This window comes from Stylophora pistillata, chromosome 1 (genome assembly GCF_964205215.1).
Source record: "Stylophora pistillata chromosome 1, jaStyPist1.2, whole genome shotgun sequence".
Taxonomy (NCBI): domain Eukaryota; kingdom Metazoa; phylum Cnidaria; class Anthozoa; order Scleractinia; family Pocilloporidae; genus Stylophora; species Stylophora pistillata.
The window spans coordinates 53,397,626-53,414,482 of NC_142519.1; the positions used below are offsets into that span (position 1 = coordinate 53,397,626).

The 16,857-nt window shown below is 41.6% G+C and overlaps 2 protein-coding genes and 1 pseudogene across 2 annotated transcripts; all 3 read right to left on the reverse strand.

The window, feature by feature from the left end:
- Positions 1-3,590: 3,590 nt before the first annotated feature.
- On the reverse strand, positions 3,591-4,457 carry LOC148743090 (uncharacterized). Its single transcript, XM_088749695.1, has one exon. It carries the CDS (start codon positions 4,455-4,457, stop codon positions 3,591-3,593), a length of 867 nt encoding a protein of 288 aa, XP_088605821.1.
- Positions 4,458-6,602: 2,145 nt separating this feature from the next.
- LOC148743091 (uncharacterized) lies at positions 6,603-7,079 on the reverse strand. Its single transcript, XM_088749703.1, has one exon. It carries the CDS (start codon positions 7,077-7,079, stop codon positions 6,603-6,605), a length of 477 nt encoding a protein of 158 aa, XP_088605829.1.
- A 3-nt stretch (positions 7,080-7,082) lies between these two features.
- On the reverse strand, positions 7,083-8,558 carry LOC148743092 (uncharacterized; annotated as a pseudogene).
- Positions 8,559-16,857: the final 8,299 nt, after the last annotated feature.

The window sequence follows — 16,857 nt, forward strand, 5'->3', positions numbered from 1 at the left end:
GTTTTCCTGGGTTTGCCGTTCGTATAACGCATAGAAAATGTCATGTTTTCTTCTGTTCGCAAAGATTTTTCACCCGAGGAACCAAATTTTCAAATGAGTTATCCGGTCGAAAGCATGCATTTTCCAACATTTTTCCGCGATGGTGAATTCGAAAAAATTCGTTGAAACGCATTTTCCGACGTTTTACCATTTACATGTATTGCTGATCGGTTGACGTAAGAAAAATATCACGTATTCTGCCATTCACAGCCGTTTTGCGCATTCTAACGATATGTTCACTGGAGTTAACCAGAAAGCATGCATTTTCCGGTGTTTTCTGCAACGGTGAATTCGTGCAAGGCATGCATTTTTCCGCGTTTACTGCCGCTCGGTTAATCGCTGTTCTACCCAATAAGTGCAAGTGACCCAACTGCTTGAACCACTAAAATGACCCGATAAGCTCAATTTACTCAAATGATCCAAACGGCTCAAATGACTGAATTGCCCCTAATGACCCGATCGGGGTCAATCTTCTAAATATTAGACAAGATATCCACTGGCGTTTTCACGGAGCAGGATTAAGGGCAGGAAATAATGATCACAATATCGACGAACATCTTGTTTTCAGGGCGTTGACCGTCATCATTTCCCAGAAAAAAACACTAAAAATGCATTGTTTGGACGCGTTGGAAAACAGCTGAAAAACGTTCCGGAAAACGAACTATTCATTAGCGTTTCTGAGGCAAGAAAACAATCGACGAACATTGCCGTTCATCATCAGTAAATCTGCGCGAAAACGGTTGAAAGATGCAGCGCTCGTGCGCTCATGAATACTACAGAAAATCGAAGAGGAAAACAGCGCAAGTTGTTCACGAGCGTTTCAATACGGCAGGAAAACAATAGAGGAAACGCTTGGCAAATGCAGCGTTCGTACCCTTAGGAAAACTATAGAAAAACGTTCAGGAAAACAAGCCATACACTCTCGTTTGTGTGGAGCAGGGAATTAATCGACAAACATCATGTTTTCATGGCATTCACCATTAGTTATTCTATGAGAAAACGCTTGGCAAGTGCAGCGTGCGTGTGCTTAGGAAAACTATAGAAAAAGGTTCAGGAAAACAAGCTATACACTAGTGTTGTCGTGGAGCAGGAAAACAATGAACAAACAACATCAACGTTTGTAAATGTATGAAAGTCATATATTTGAACTGTGTTCAAAGAACGAGTATGAGAGCGATCCTTTCAGTAACGAACACTACTTAAGCAGTTGATTCACCTCTTCATGGGTTTAATTACTAACAAATCTAATGACCAGCTCCCAGTTGGCAATTGCTCAAAGGATACTTGGAATCATTGTTCTCACTGGTCAATTTCTGGAGTGAGAACGGAAAGTGAAATTACACTTGGTAGAGGGGTTGTTTTCCGCGAGGACGAGACGCAGAGCTTAGACACAATCTGCCCACACCACCGGCGTGAACTCGGACCTCGCTGGCGGCGAGACACTTCCACGTGCTATGTGCCACAAATCTTATCCCAACATGGAGCAAATAGAAAAGCCGATCGAGTACTTTCGAAAATGGTGAATTCATTCTCAGGTTCATGTTTCCAAAAGCTCCGCTGTCCCTGACCACTGTAGAGCATACGCTCTGGGTGATCCTGACGACCTAAATTATTCTGTGACTTGTGGCCACACCCACGGTGACAGCTGTGACCGCTGCTTGCTTGCCTGGTCTGTAATGAGGGAGATTGAGGAAGGCTCAGAAACGGCTGAATTGTCAGACAATGAAAAAGAAGAACTGTCTTTTGTTATTTCCCAGGCCAAACAGAGCATTGAATGCTGGAAAGCCCATTTATTGCGGTTTGTAAATCAGGATGAATGCGGACTTGACATCATGAGCGGCCTCAGCGCCCCGTCCATTTTTCTAGTGCTTGACTGGGTGATGAAATATCTTCCACGTAAGTTACGGGAAAGCCAGTCGGATTGGTTTGGTTAAAGAGGTATACCGTGGCATATAGCAGTGGCGATTAAATGCAACAGCGGAGAAATGGAGATGATGACGTTCGTTCATGTGTTTGAGGGTGTAACCGCCCAAGACAGTAGCCCTTGTTAGCCATACTTGATGACGTCTTTATTCAACTCAAGACTATTATGCTAGAACTGCAGACCATTTTTATTCTAAGCTACAACGCTGGATGCGCAGACTCTGATTACAGCTCCTCAGATTGCCAAACGTCATGACCTTCAGATCTCTCGGATTGACTTTTCTGAGCCACAGGGAGTCGAGGAAAGGGCGCTTGCGATCGCAAGGCAGGCACTATAACGTCACACATGGCGAAATATCCGAGATCCGGAAACGACATTGAGATTCCTGCACTGATGAAAGAAGCTAGAGAGTCTTCCAGGGGTGTGCGCGGTGTAATTGTAAAGCTGTGCAGTCCTTCGAATGCTCCATCCATCAAGAGTTTCAAGTGGGAGAAAGTGAGTTTTGTCAGAAACCTTTGCTACGGCCAGGAAGGGATAAGAACGTGGAGAGCCTACGACATTGGCCCTGGAAAAAGTATTCCCTGGTCAAACTGCGATGTCCCTGAACAATCGGAACTGCCAACGATGGAGATCAGGCCCTCGACCAGCGAGACTATCACAAGCTTTGTTCCAGTAGTACCCGGACGAATAGGTGGCCGAACCCTCGAAACTGATATAGAAGGCAACTCTGATTGTGTAGATGAGTCCTCAGATGAGTCAGGCGTTGATGTTGATGTTGCTAACAATTGTCCATTATTTACATGGGTAGAAGAGGGATGTGTCAGGAAGTTTATAGGGCATTCATCGCTGGTTCAACAGTTGGGCTACAAAAAGCACAAGCGTGTTCTAGAGTATGAAACGCTCTTTGACAGGGCCATGATGGAATACGCGACTTATCTGGATTGTGGCGCGAGAAAATGCCCAACGGTCCTAGAAGGTAGTAAACCATCACTACCAACTGTGCCCACTACTCTTCCGATGTGATGGGCACTGAAATCGACACAGTCCCGTAGTACAAAGGTTACTGACAATCAAAATAAGTACCTCAATTCCAAGTTTCCAAAATGGAGAGAGAACAGGGAAGAAAGCCGACCCGACTGATGAAGTCTCTAAAGCCACGAGGAATGCAAAAGATAGCAATGGGGTGAGACTATTTAGCTATGGGAATTTTCTTACAAACCAGTAAATTAGCAGTTACTTTTCTCGCCTTGCTTCTAAGCGAAGTGTCGAGGTAGAGCAGCCTGATAGTGAGACCGAGACTCCGGGAATAGACCTTCAGAGTGTACTTAGTGACAAGGTTTTGTCTGAAGTCAGCATTCAGCATTCACATTTAATCATATATGATGTCGAATAATATTTTAGCGTGTTTATTCGATGACTCGTATTCACAACTAAGCTTAATCAGAAAGCACATGAGTAATTAATTTAAAAGTCTCGTGATCAACTGTCAATCACAAACGTCCTTTGAACTCTGTACAAACTAAACAGAAAACAAAACCCTATGGGAGCTAATAAGTTTCACGACACACTCCCCCGGTTTGGGTTACATTCGTAACCAAACATACAAAAATTTGAATGCAATTTCGTATTAAGTACGAAATCTTCGCATGAGTTTACCCCTCATCGCAGCATTGCGTCGTGGTCTAGTGTTCGCAGAATTGCTCGGAGTATCACGAACAGGAGAACCGCTCGTCATTTCGGCTCCGTACTCTTCGATTTGATTAATGTCATCGTTACTGTTGACTTCAAGTGGAAACAAATGTTTGACACTTCGTTTTAACAGACGAGGAATACGATCTGCACTCGAGACTTTGATAATAGCAGCTCGAATGTTACCATCCCCTCCCGGGAAAAGTTCTTCCACTTTAGCTAATTTCCAGAACGTTCTGTTTGATGTATCGTTCTTGAGAATGACTACATCTCCGATGGCTATGTCAGCTCCCTTTCGATTCTTTGTGACTTGTACATGTCTCTCTCGAAGATTCAACAGATAGAATTTTCTCCATTGGTCGGTAAATTGGCGAAGAAGGTGGCGATGATGTCTTGCTCTTCGTGTAAGCGATTCATTGGTGCTGATGACCTCAGAATGACTGTCGTTCGCAGTATTGGTTACTCGTCGGCCATTTATTAGGTGCGAAGGGGAAAGTGTGTAACTCACGCCATCTTGATCGTCCTCCACGTAGGTCAGAGGTCTTGAGCTAACGACCGATTCGTTCTCGACAAGCAAGGTGTTTAACTCATCGTAGGTTAAGGTGGTTCTGCAAAGGGACTTTTTCATACAACGCTTGACGCTCTGGATTAATCTCTCCCAGAAGCCTCCCCACCAAGGGGCCTTCTCAATAATAAATCTCCAGCTGACACCATCGATGGCTAAGTAACGCAAGACTTCTTTCGACAGTGCAATCTTGACAATTTCCTTTGAGGATCCTCGGAATGATTTTCCATTATCGGACATTAGAGTTGCAGGCAGTCCCCGACGACTTGTAAAGCGGCGAAACGCTAATAGGAAAGACTCAACAGTGAGATTTGGCGTAAGTTCGAGGTGTACAGCTCTCGTTGAAGCGCATGAAAATAAACAAATATAGCACTTATTGCTGTCGTTTTCAGTAGTCGATTTACCACGTACGAAAAGAGGACCCGCAAAGTCTACTCCAGTATGAGTAAATGGTGGATCTTCGGAGACGCGAATGCTTGGTAAATCGGAGACATTGTAGCTTGAGTACGGCAGACCTTCGAGTCTTCGACAAGTAACACAACGTTTAAGCACGCGCTTCACTGCCTGTCTCCCTCGTAGAATCTAAAATCTCTCACGAATAGTCGTCAGCGTGTTGTTGACTAAACTGTGCTTTACTTTGTCATGAGTTTGACGGATTATCAATTCAACATAAGGATGTTTGGAAGGCAAAAGTATAGGATTTTTGTTGTCCGACGATAAGATTGTGTTATTAAGCCGTCCTCGACATCTTAGCAATTTGTTTTCGTCCAAAAACAGACCAAATTGATCCACACGCCGAGGTTTTTGTTGACACTGGTTTTGTACGAATTTGAACGCATCCTTGAACGAACTGGCTTGTACTGTTTTAATCCAGAGTGACTCAGCTCGGCTGATTTCTATTGAACTAAGTTCTTGATAATCTTCTCCTTTGGTTGATTCTTCTCTCTTTCCGCCCTTGCGTGTTGATGTACGTCGCTTTAAGATATCCACAAATCGTAGTACGTAGGCTGTAACACGTAGTAAGCGGTCAAGAGAGCTGACTTGTTGACAATTGATGAATTCGGCGAGATTGACCTCAGTTGGGATTTCGTTACTGGATGTTAACACACGGATCACATTCGGCGAGTTTTTCACAACTTCGGAGAGTGTGGCTTCATTGGTCTCGACCTTTGCTTGCTCTTGAGGCCACTCTTCTTCAGGCAATTGTAAGAATTGAGGGCCGCCCCACAACATAGAATTGTCGACCATTTCATTTACGGTCAACCCACGTGACGGTAAATCAGCAGGATTCTGCACTCCAGGACAATATCTCCAATCTTTCCTTGCTGTTATTTTGTCGAATCTCGTCTGCACGATGTTTGATGTATTGTTTCCAATGCTTATCGTTCTGAATCCAACAAAGCACAGCTCTGGAATCGACCCAGTAATTCACTCGATTCACTTGCTTCGGTAGCGTCTTCAATACGGTTGTCGTGAGTCGTGACAAAATGACAGCTCCAAGCAATTCTAAACGAGGGATAGATTGCTTCTTGATAGGCGACACTCTGGTTTTGCTTGCGACCAATCTCGTCTCGATGCGACCATCACTGTATACCACTCGCATATACACGACGGCTGCGTAGGCTCTCTCTGATGCGTCGCTAAACCCGTCGAGTTTTACATCAATCCTTGAAGTTCCACGGAAAAAATAACATCTCGGTATTCTGACATATCCCAGTGATTTCAATTCTTAGAATATCAAGTTCCAAGTTTTGTTCATTTCTCCTCGAAGTGGCTGATCCCATTCGAGTTTCTCGCAGCATAGAACTTGAAACGATATCTTTAATCGAATGACGAAAGGACTAAGAATTCCTAAAGGGTCGAAAATCTTGGCAGTAAGTTTAAGTACCGATCTCTTGTTGACCGGAACTGACTTTGCATATTTGTACAAATCGTCAAAGTTAAAGAATAGTTCGTCATTAACAGTGTCCCAGTTAACTCCTAGAACCTTGACTGTGTTCCCGTCGCTTGAAGTGAGGCTGTTCAAACTGGTACTTGTTTTAGCGTACGACTCGTCATCTTCCTTTGTGACATCCGGACAATCGCACGTTTGCTGACTTGCTTGGGTTTCAGTATTCGGCACTTCTAATTTCACAATTTCTTCGATTAAACTTGCAGAGTTGGAATTCCACTTTCTTAGACGAAATCCACCTTCGGCCATTATTGTTTTCGACTTCTTGTAAATAGCAAAGACGGTCTTTACGTCGTCTTCCCCAGTGACTAAGTCATCTACATACAGGGAATTCGCGAGCAATTTTGGCATTTCCGGTTCGCTTTGTCTGTAGAACCTCAAATGATGCTTGAATGTGGAGCACAAAATAGAAGGCGAGGGGCGTAGTCCAAACACTAAACGATTGAACCTGTACTGAACCATTTCAGTGTTTTCGGCTGTGAGTCTTCAAACCAAAGAAATCGAAGCATGTCTCGATCCTCTTTCTTGATTCCAACGTTCAAGAACGCTTTCTCGATGTCGGCTGTAAGCCCAACACTGTTCCATCTGAATTTCGCTAACATATCGAAGATATGTGGGATTAAATTTGGCCCTGTTTCTAAACAGTCGTTTAGTGATCTTCCTTCCCTTGAGGACTTCGCAGACCCGTCGTAGACGATGCGGACTTTAGTGGTTTCTCGATCCTTGCGGACTACCGCATGATGTGGCGAAAAGTGAATCCCTCTATTGATTTCTTCCTTGCCGCAAGATTTCTTTACTCGTTCAATGATTCCGTTTTTTTCCTGTTCTTTAATAATGTTGTCGTATTCGTTTAACAGTGCAGGTTCTTGACTCAGTTTGTTTCGTATTGAATTGAGTCGCGATGAGCACATCTGTTAGCTATCGGTAGCGGGTACGCAGTCTTCCTTCCAAGGTAAACCCACTTCGTATCTCTTTCCGTCGTAGCTTGGATCTCTTAAGACGTCAGCACTTTGTGTGGTTTCCACGTTAAGTTGCTCCTTAATTCCGATGGATTCGGTTTCCCAAAAATCCTTAACAGTATTCACAAGTTCGTCGTTTTCGTTCGCGTAATATAATGAGTCTACCTACCCCGTAATCACCAGATGAGAACTAACCTGTTTGCTCGAGAATTTCTCCCCTGTGGGTCCAGACAAAAGCCAACCAAGTTTACTCTTGACGGCGGTAGGGCCTGATTCGCCATGAACTGTTTCCCCGTTCACTATTTTCCAGTAATAATCAGATCCGATGAGAATGTCTATAGATTCGTCATCGCTTTCGTCGAATTCTTCAGCAAATTCTAAGCCGTCTAGGTGAGGAAACTTGCTTACATCAATCTTGTTCGGCAACGACGAACACATCACTGGAAAGCCAAGAGCGCAAATATCGATTTCTTCCCAACCAGCTCTTCCCAAACGGACTTTCACCACGTCACAGTCTTGCGTGCGGTGTCGCTGTTCTCCAAATGTGTTCAAATGTAGCATTTCTTTCCTCATAGGTTCGAGACTAAGTTGGGATTTTAATGTGTTGGTAACATAGGAGCGTTGGCTCCCATTATCGAAGAAAATCCGGACTTTGGATGATTTTGTCCCGTCTTCATTGGTGGCAACAGCTCGAGCAGTTTGCAGCAATACTGTTCCTTTCGTTCCGGAACTAGCAGTTGTTGTCGTTTGTACAAGTTGTGGACTCTCAGTTGCGTGACTTACAAGAGTCGAATTGTGCGTTTCCTGCAAATTTCTGTTTGGAGCAGATGGATCACGTTGATTGGAAATTGACTGGTGGCAAATTGACTGATGGTGATTGCCATGGCATCGGCGACAGTTCTTGCCGCATGATCCGCTCTGATGATCGCGTCTTAAACAAACAAAACATCTTCTATCTCTCTTGAAGATTTCGAAACGAGATTGCGGATCACTAACACTTTCACAAGAAGCTGAATAATGAATACCACTACAATAGACGCATTTGATTTGATTTACTCTTGGTGTAGGTCGCTTGCCGTCATGGGATAACAATGTTGAAGAAGTCGGCCTATTCCCGTTCGGTTTCGGTTTTTCTAAGTTCACATTTGTTTTCACACCATCGCTAATTTCACGGGCCTCGACTTCCTGTCGTATAACTTCTGATAGGTCGGACATTTCCCAGACCTCACGTACTGTATTTCTGGCCACTTGAATTCTGATTTCGGGCGGTAATTTAGACATTATCACAGGAATCAACAGATTTCCATACTGGCTAGAGCTAATGCCCAACGACTCTAAACCACGTATATTGATACTGATCCTATCGTAAACGAGTCGAGGCTGAGAGGCGTTGTCGTTAACACATCCTGGAATCTTAAGCATCTCATCCATGTGCTTAGAAATGATGTTCCGTGGCTTGCCAAAACGTTTATGTAATAGATCGATTGCAGAGTCGTAGTTAGCTTCAGTTCTAGTTAAACCTTGGATTGATCGTGCCACTTGCCCCCCCAAGAGCGAATGCAGATGATTAAATTTATCGATCTGGGTGAGTTATGGGTTGAAGTGTATGGAGCTATTGTAACTGTCCCAGAAATCTTGCCATTGTGTAACATCTCCCTTGAATTTCGGCAAAACTAGTTTCGGCAATTTTGCCCTTGGTTGAGTGGTCAGGGGATTAGCGTAATTCGGAGAAAGGACTGTGCTAACGTTACTGTTACATGATAACTGTAAATTCGTACCTGTAATATCCTGTGAATGCGATGCATGGACTCCAGCGTCCGCTGATAGCGTGGGATTGCCGTGAAATGGTTGACTCATATCACCAGTTGAACTCTCTGCGATTTTAACGACTTGAGTATTTCCAGAAGCCAAATTTTCACAACTACTTGTCGTTTGAAGCACTGACGTCGATTGTAACGATGTAAAAGGAGCAGTTTCACCATTCGTTCCCTTTACTGAGGAGGTTCCTTTGTCGTTAGACGTACAACTCGTGGCTCCCTTAATAGATTGTAGCATAAACTGCACACGCAGATTGATATCTTCAGATTCCTCTATTTCGTTCGCGGTTTCATCCACATGACAACCTTCAATAATTTCTTCATCGAGAGCTTTGACCAATGCTAGCTTTTCGTTCAATGAATCAGCGATAATCTTTAAACGTTGTTCGTCTATTTCATCAGCGTGTATAAGACCTTCGGCTTCGTTCATAAGTTTTGTTATCACACCTCGATTTCCACCACGTTTGGCACGGGTACGCGCTAAATTTTCGTCCATTCTTCGTCAGGGTTGAGGTCACTGCCCCACGTTGGGCGCCATTATGTCGAGTAATTATTTAACGTGTTTATTCGATGACTCGTATTCACAACTGAGCTTAATCAGAAAGCACATGAGTAATTAATTTAAAAGTCTCGTGATCAACTGTCAATCATAAACGTCCTTTGAACTCTGTACAAACAAAACAGACAACAAAACCCTATGGGAGCTAATAAGTTTCACGACATATGACTCCTACAACATCTGTGAGTTAGAGTTGAACTCTTAGCTTGGCCCCTTTTCTGTACCTATGTTACCGGGTATCGGTGAATCCTTTGGTCTTGACATATCGGAAATTACAGTTCGAAGGGAAAAGCCATTTGTGGCCTTGCTCTCAAACCTGGTACAAGACTGTACCTGTAGCTGTGGCAAGCGCCCATAACTGTAGTAGGTACACGTTATTACTACCTGGCAGCTCGATTTCATCTTATCTGACCACCAAAATGATTCTCGACATTTTTGGCGAAACACCGAATTATTTGACAAATGAACCTTATTTAGAGACGATAGGGACGACTAATAGCCGGAGTTTGGAACAATTTCGAGTTTTCGTATTTTTGCCCCTAATTCATGATTCCATTTGATCCTTGGAGAAATTCGCTCTTAGTTTGTTATAAAATTTAGAAGTCTCTGTTCTGTAGCAGATACTTTGGTGTCTAGTATCTAAGTTAGTTGTTGCGAAAAAAAATTTATGAATCGTTTGTAGAAGGCTCGTGAGCCAATTCAAAAACACAGTGACGTAAACAAACCCATTTGAAAGCCAATTTACCGTAGGAAAAAATAAACAAGTCAACCTCGGGCTTGAAAATGGTGCCCGAGTCCAGCGACCTCGGGAAGCATTTTTAAGCCCGAGGTTGACCAGCTTACAGTTTTTCACTATATGGACTTCCCAGCCGGCAAACCACACGAGCACGTTAACATATACATGTTAAAGATAAAGATAAAACAAGAATAACGATAAAAACGACAACAACAAAATTAATACATGTATATAGCACGACTCAACTACCACAGGAATGACCAATATATTTTCAATGAGCATGGGCGGAAATAATAGATCTGTCTGTCACAGTCGGTCGCAAAATTTCTTGTTTCATTTCGCGAGTATGTGCAAGCTTAAGCGCTCTTTCATTGACTACAGCCTTATTTCCCCAGAACAAAAGTCATATCAGTTAGAAGCCCATTTGTAAAGGGGTTTGACCTCTAAGTTTCGTTTAGTTTGTGATAAAGGTAGTAGGGTAAATCAATTTTTCAAGCTAGGTAGTAATGTCCATTAAGGAACATGGGGGGATCATTCAAATCACGCACAATGTCAGACTTCCTTTCAAATGTCATAGAAATTACAGTGCAAAACCTAGCAAAGTTGGAAAATAAGCTGATTGCATGTGAATATCTTCGGGCTCTTTATTTAAGGCGTAAGGTTTTCTTGAAAATTGCTAATTTCCAAGCCTAATTTGCTCACATCTGGCCCTGAAATCTAGTATCGCCATTTTCCGCCAAAATAAAAATCTATTCGAGAAATGAATCACATAGCGATGAATAGTTCAATATGGACTAGAATCGCATCATTGAGTAAAATCTCGCATTCTCATTGGTTAACGAAGTGAGGTATTTAGCGTGGAATTGCGAGTTGAAAACGAGGCTAAGCGAAATTGTTTCGCATCTACTTCACTAAGCACAACAACTATTGTCAAATTGTTACAAAGTTTGGTTTCTAAGTCAATTTAAAATGTTTTCAAAACCATTTTCACCTTCTAAAGAGCAAAAACAAACAAAGCGTTTTCAAAGTGAGCCTGAGGTTCTTCCTTGTTTTGAACTGAACTTCAAATTCTTGGAGAGGCATGAAAACCTCTTTCGCTCGCGACAACCCGAAAGCGAGAAAATCCTGTTAACACGGCCCAGAAAAAACAATCTCCGAGCTAACAGGTCACGCCAATCCGGGTTAAATATCCATCTGCAGACATAATCTTTTAGAAAAACAACAAAGGATGTAAAGCAAGTTGGCTGGGTTTTCAGTCGTACCACTACGACAGTAACAGCTGCCAATGCCAGCGACGGTCCACGCACTAGAGCTTTGCGAGAAATATATGTCAACAGCCTTGCACTTCCATCAGTAGTTGGCAATAACACAACATCAATGAATAATGGCATTGATGATCTAGAAGCAAGAGTTGCTGGTGGATTGTTCACCAATGTATCGCTATTAGGTAAATTTCCTTTGATCGGTGTCATTGAATGAAATAAAGCTTTATTACCATCAGGTGAGCGAAATTTTAGCAATTTCCGAAAATAAGCCTGAAAAGAGAAAATTCATCCTTCAACCCTTTAAAGTTTGCCTCGTTCCAAACGCCTTATTTGTTGAGAAATCCGAAAACAAGCCTAGGGTTATTTCTATTTCGAACGAAGTTTTTTTTTTTTTACATTTTAGTGTGTTAAAAAATGTTATAAATTTAGTGATATGCTATTGCAATGTTTGTGTTTATCAAGGGACTTCATGACACTTTTAAATGTTACCTTTTTTGTTACTATGAGTCAATTGAAAAGAATTGGTCAAAAGGACACAATAACCTAGACACACTCTCAGATTCATAATTACCTATTTAAGAGAGATCTTCAATTTAGTTAGGTCCAATTCTTAAGTATTTAAGTAGAAACCAAATCAAGGAGCTACTACCTGGAGTCTTCACTAACAATTCAAAGTTGACTCACCTTTATATAGGATATGTAACGCACTTTACCAAAGCCTTGTTACAAATTTTTTAATCGAAATCTCACTCTCATAGCTATCAATCGCACTGCTTTCAGTCATTATTTTCACCCAGTTCAAGGTAATAGTATCAATCCAGGAGAATATAACTGATAAACCGTTTACATCCTCTTGAGAAGGACGTATTTAACTTTATCTTCCAATTACGGTTCTTTTTTTATCAGAATCTGATTTAAGTCATTATCAACCCAGCCTGTCATGTATGTAACACATGTTTGTTAGATACACATTTCTTCGGAGTTTGAACTTTAGCCTCTATTTTCGGTATTGGATTTTTTACGCAGATTATGAGAGTATCTTTTAGAGTGTTCAATAACAGCATCAAAATTATTCAAGTGCTATTTAATGTGAGATGATAAATAACCATCAAAGTGTAGTCCCGAGTTTTTTTTATAAAAAATGTCACACGACAACGATCGGAAGTAAAATTCTACTTCCTTTCCAAATGGAGTACAGTTCTGATACTTCCAGCTCAAGTTTTCTAGCCCTCTTCTAGCAAGAGTGTTTGACCGAGTGTTAATCGCTGGAATTCCCCTTTCCTAGTACGCAGATAGACAAAAATCATGATTTCATAGGAGTAAAGCGAAATTATGTCCACCAGCGCACAGGGCTTCTAGCTGATTTAGCACGTGTCAAAGTTACAGTAAGTGGTCAGAGTTGGTCACTTATTAAATTACCACAGAAAACAATGGCGGATGTGAAGCGCGATAAGTAGAACATTTTCCTTTCTATATTTTAGAGGAAAAACGTTTTTTTTTAAGCCAGAACAGGAAACAGCTCTGATAGCTTTTATAAGGGTAGAAGATGTCCTACAGCAGCAGAGCGTGCGTCAGTAAGCATAAATGGAATACTGGAGAATTTGCAATTGCCCGCATTTATTTATGCTCCTACAGAGAATGCTGTTCAGGAACGGTTTCTTTGGCCCATGAGACGTTTTTTACAAGTAACATCGATTTTCGGCTATCTCTTCGTAAAAGAGATAAAAGAATATTTCTTGAATTCTGGGCGTAGAATTCTACCCTTACTCTCCATCAGAAAAGAAATCGCATCAACATCTGGGACCTGGAACGAATTTAAAAAAGAGATTGACTCAAGGAGATCCTGATATAAAAAGGCTGGAATGAATTGCCAAACAACATGACATCGTTTGTGCCAACGCTAAGAGTTTATAAAACAAGTGCGTTGCTGATGACAAGATGGTGAAAGCTGTCAGCAACTTGGCGGGCAAGACGACCTTGTTGGAGCAAATAGCAAAGAAAATTATTCAAGCTAAGAAACCACTCAGGTTGTGAAATAAGCAATCAACCCATAATTAATAAACCTCATTATTAAACGTTCTCCGGAAAAAATGAAACTAAATGGTCAAACGCGGATTCCACCAATGGCAACGTGAATATCACGTTCCTTCCCACACTCGAACGTCGTTCGAGCTGTAAAACTTCAATTTCTCGTGCACGATTTTTTTAGAAAACTGAAAACATAAAATCGAAGTATTGTTTCTCTATCTTACTAATTCATTAACGTATCTACATTGCTCATGTCCACACCTTCGTCCAAACTGACTAGTGCATATCCATAAGGATACGAAATGTAAGTCTCTCTGTTCACTACCCGCTTGTTAAAGACCCGGCACTCCGTATTATTTGACTAGTTTCACAGTTTTGACTTCTTTTCTGGAGGCTTCTCTGAAAAAGCGTGGCTGCATCTACATTGCGTCTCTCATCTGCAAGAGGGCGCTTAATTTCGTGCCAAACATTTATAAGCACGATCTCATAGTTCAGTAGGTTTCCGTGGCTTCCCGCTTCCCTTTTTTTCGCCGATTTCTATTCTGATCGAGAGTACTTCCTCCTGACACTCTCAGGCCTTGTCATATTTACCAAGTGATCTGCACATTGTTCTTAGGTTTCCGTCTCTTTTTGCTTCTCCTCCTTTATCGCCGATAGTTAAGACGAAATATAACCACATAGTATGTTCAGGAGAGGGTTGTTCACTGGTTTAAACAGTTCGTGTGGAGCTGTGATTCGTTAGGTTGTGGATTTGTTGAGGCGTTCCCCAAACTTGCCCCAGAAGGAGTTTAACATCAGTAAAGCCAACGTTTTACGACCTGGGTTCTTCTGAATCTTCTCAGAAACTAACTTGATTTTCTCCCGCTCCTTATACTCTCGCACATACCGGGCCTTGAATTCTCGCATTGTCACCCACGATGGTCAACGGCTAGCCTCTTGATTAATTTTCAGCCAGGTGTTGACACAATTGGCAAAACGTTTCCACACTCTTTGTTCTTTGGGAAAGTGCCACATCGAGTGAATTCTTACCATGGGTGAGTTCCCAAGGTTCTCCTACGGTGCGATCGGGATATTCACCAGACTTAACCGCGATCTGGAAAGCATCTAGGACATCCCTACCAAACGCAACCATAAAATTCGCGAATGTTACGTGTACAAGTATCATATTTATCCATGTTCATAACGAGTTGAACTCAAGTTTTTGTCAGAGAATGTTATGCCATCCCCCCCCCTTTTTTTTTTTACAGGAAATCAAATACCATAACTTATCCAGTGCCTCCCAATAAAGATAATAGCATAATTTTCCATTCTTGTGAGCTTTTTAGTGGAATTGCTGAGCTGCAGAAACTCGGCCATTCCAAAAGATCATGTCAGAGCTCCACTCCTTAGAACTCCAGGTCCAGCCATTCCTAGTTAAATTTTTTCTGACCAAATTGAAAAATGAAGCTCAAAAGAACACAGTGACATAAACCGCACTCTAAGAACTATGATTACCTATTTAGCTTTGTCAATTTCGTTACTTGTATAGAAACCAAATCAAGGAGTTACCACCTGGAGTTTTGATTAACTGCTCCGAGTAGACTCACCTGTACATAACGCACTCAGGCGTTAATATCTGATAGGTTTTCCCAGATATGACCATACAATCTCCTTATTCATAATAGTAGAAGAACCAAGTGGAGTACTCGGTACTCTTATCTCAATCCGACACCAGGAGTAACTGTTTTTCCCAGTTCCTTGTTTTTCTCCTGTCCCTTACGAAAATAGATAAATCTTAGCCCTCTCACACCTGTAACTATTTATTTTCTTAGGGCACTCCATAGTTTTTTAGTGATATCTGCGTGAGGCAGAAGCCGATGGCAATGTGATTATAATTTATAACATAAATTATTAGAGCTAGTACAGATCAACCCTTAGACATAACTGGGTTACAACATCACGTACAACACATCATTACCATAACTTTCTAAATGTTTCAAGCGTGCAGATATTTTCCGTAGTCTCAAGAAATGCTCAGTCCCACATCTTTGGCAGAGTAGAAGATAAACCATCCTAAGGATGAAAAATGCAACTTCTCCTTTTCTCCAGAGATCGAGAAAGGCTAAGCAATAATAGAAGGGGACTTAATGACGCTTTTTAATGGTATTTTGAACCCATTCCTAGTTTCGTTTATCTAACCCAATTTAAACAAAAAAATGTTGAAAAGGACAAACAACATAGACTCACTCTAAGATCGCCTTTCTTGACATGTCAGTTATGAAGGAACCAAACAGACGCCTGAAAAGAATGCAGTGTCTACAGAAAACCAAAATCACACTGACTAGTACTTAGCGTATGATTCACACCACCCTTGATCAGTGGAGCGCGGTATTGTCTGACCGGGCGAAGCGCCTTGTGACAAAACTGTCAGTCATCTCCAAGGAAAACTAACATTTGACATCAGTTCTTTTTTCCAGCAGCTATCCTTCCTCCTTTGTACAGAAGGTGACCTTCTGTACAAAGGAGGATGGATAGCTGTTGAAAAAAAAAAATTAAGAATAATAAGAAACTCTTCCGTGAGCAGAGAGTCCGTTCGTTTATCTAACCCAGGTTAACCGGAGAAAATGGGCAAAAGGGCAAATAACATAGACTCACTGTAGGAATCATGATTATTCACTAAGGAGCGATCTTAGGTTCAGTTTTGTTCATTTCTGAGGTACTTAAATGCAAATCAAATCAAGAAGTTACCAGCTGGAGTTTTCAATAACAACTCCGAGTTGACTGAACTGTAAGTTAGACGTTCATAAGTTAATATTGGATGGATTGTTTAAGATATATAGGATCTTTCAACAGAAATGTGATTTCAATCGTTAATAATCCCACCAATTTTCAAAACAGGTCAGAGGAACAACTTTTATGAGGTCTTTCCTCTAACACAAGCAATCATGAGAGATAATAATCGATTTGGACTTTTTCCATACAATGAATGCATATACTGAACTGAAAAAAGTGGGCCATTAGACAAGACGATTTAAGAACTGTTTCTTCGAACTCCGAGGGACTTTATGAACCCTTTTAAATGATGTGGCGACATAATACAGTACTCTTTTCTCAGTCCGACACCAGGGGTAACTGCTCTCCCCATTTCTTGGTTTTGCTCTTTTCCGGTGCGAAAATCTCAGCCCCTCGACCCAATGCCTATTTATTCTCTTGGCACTCTCTCTTCACCTCACCATTTAAGCATAGATCTCTACAACAATAACCAGGATTGAAAAGCTGGGGAATTTATCATTCTCAAGGCTTGAAATTAAAGGAGGGCCTCCAATGGAATTCTGATTGGTTTAAA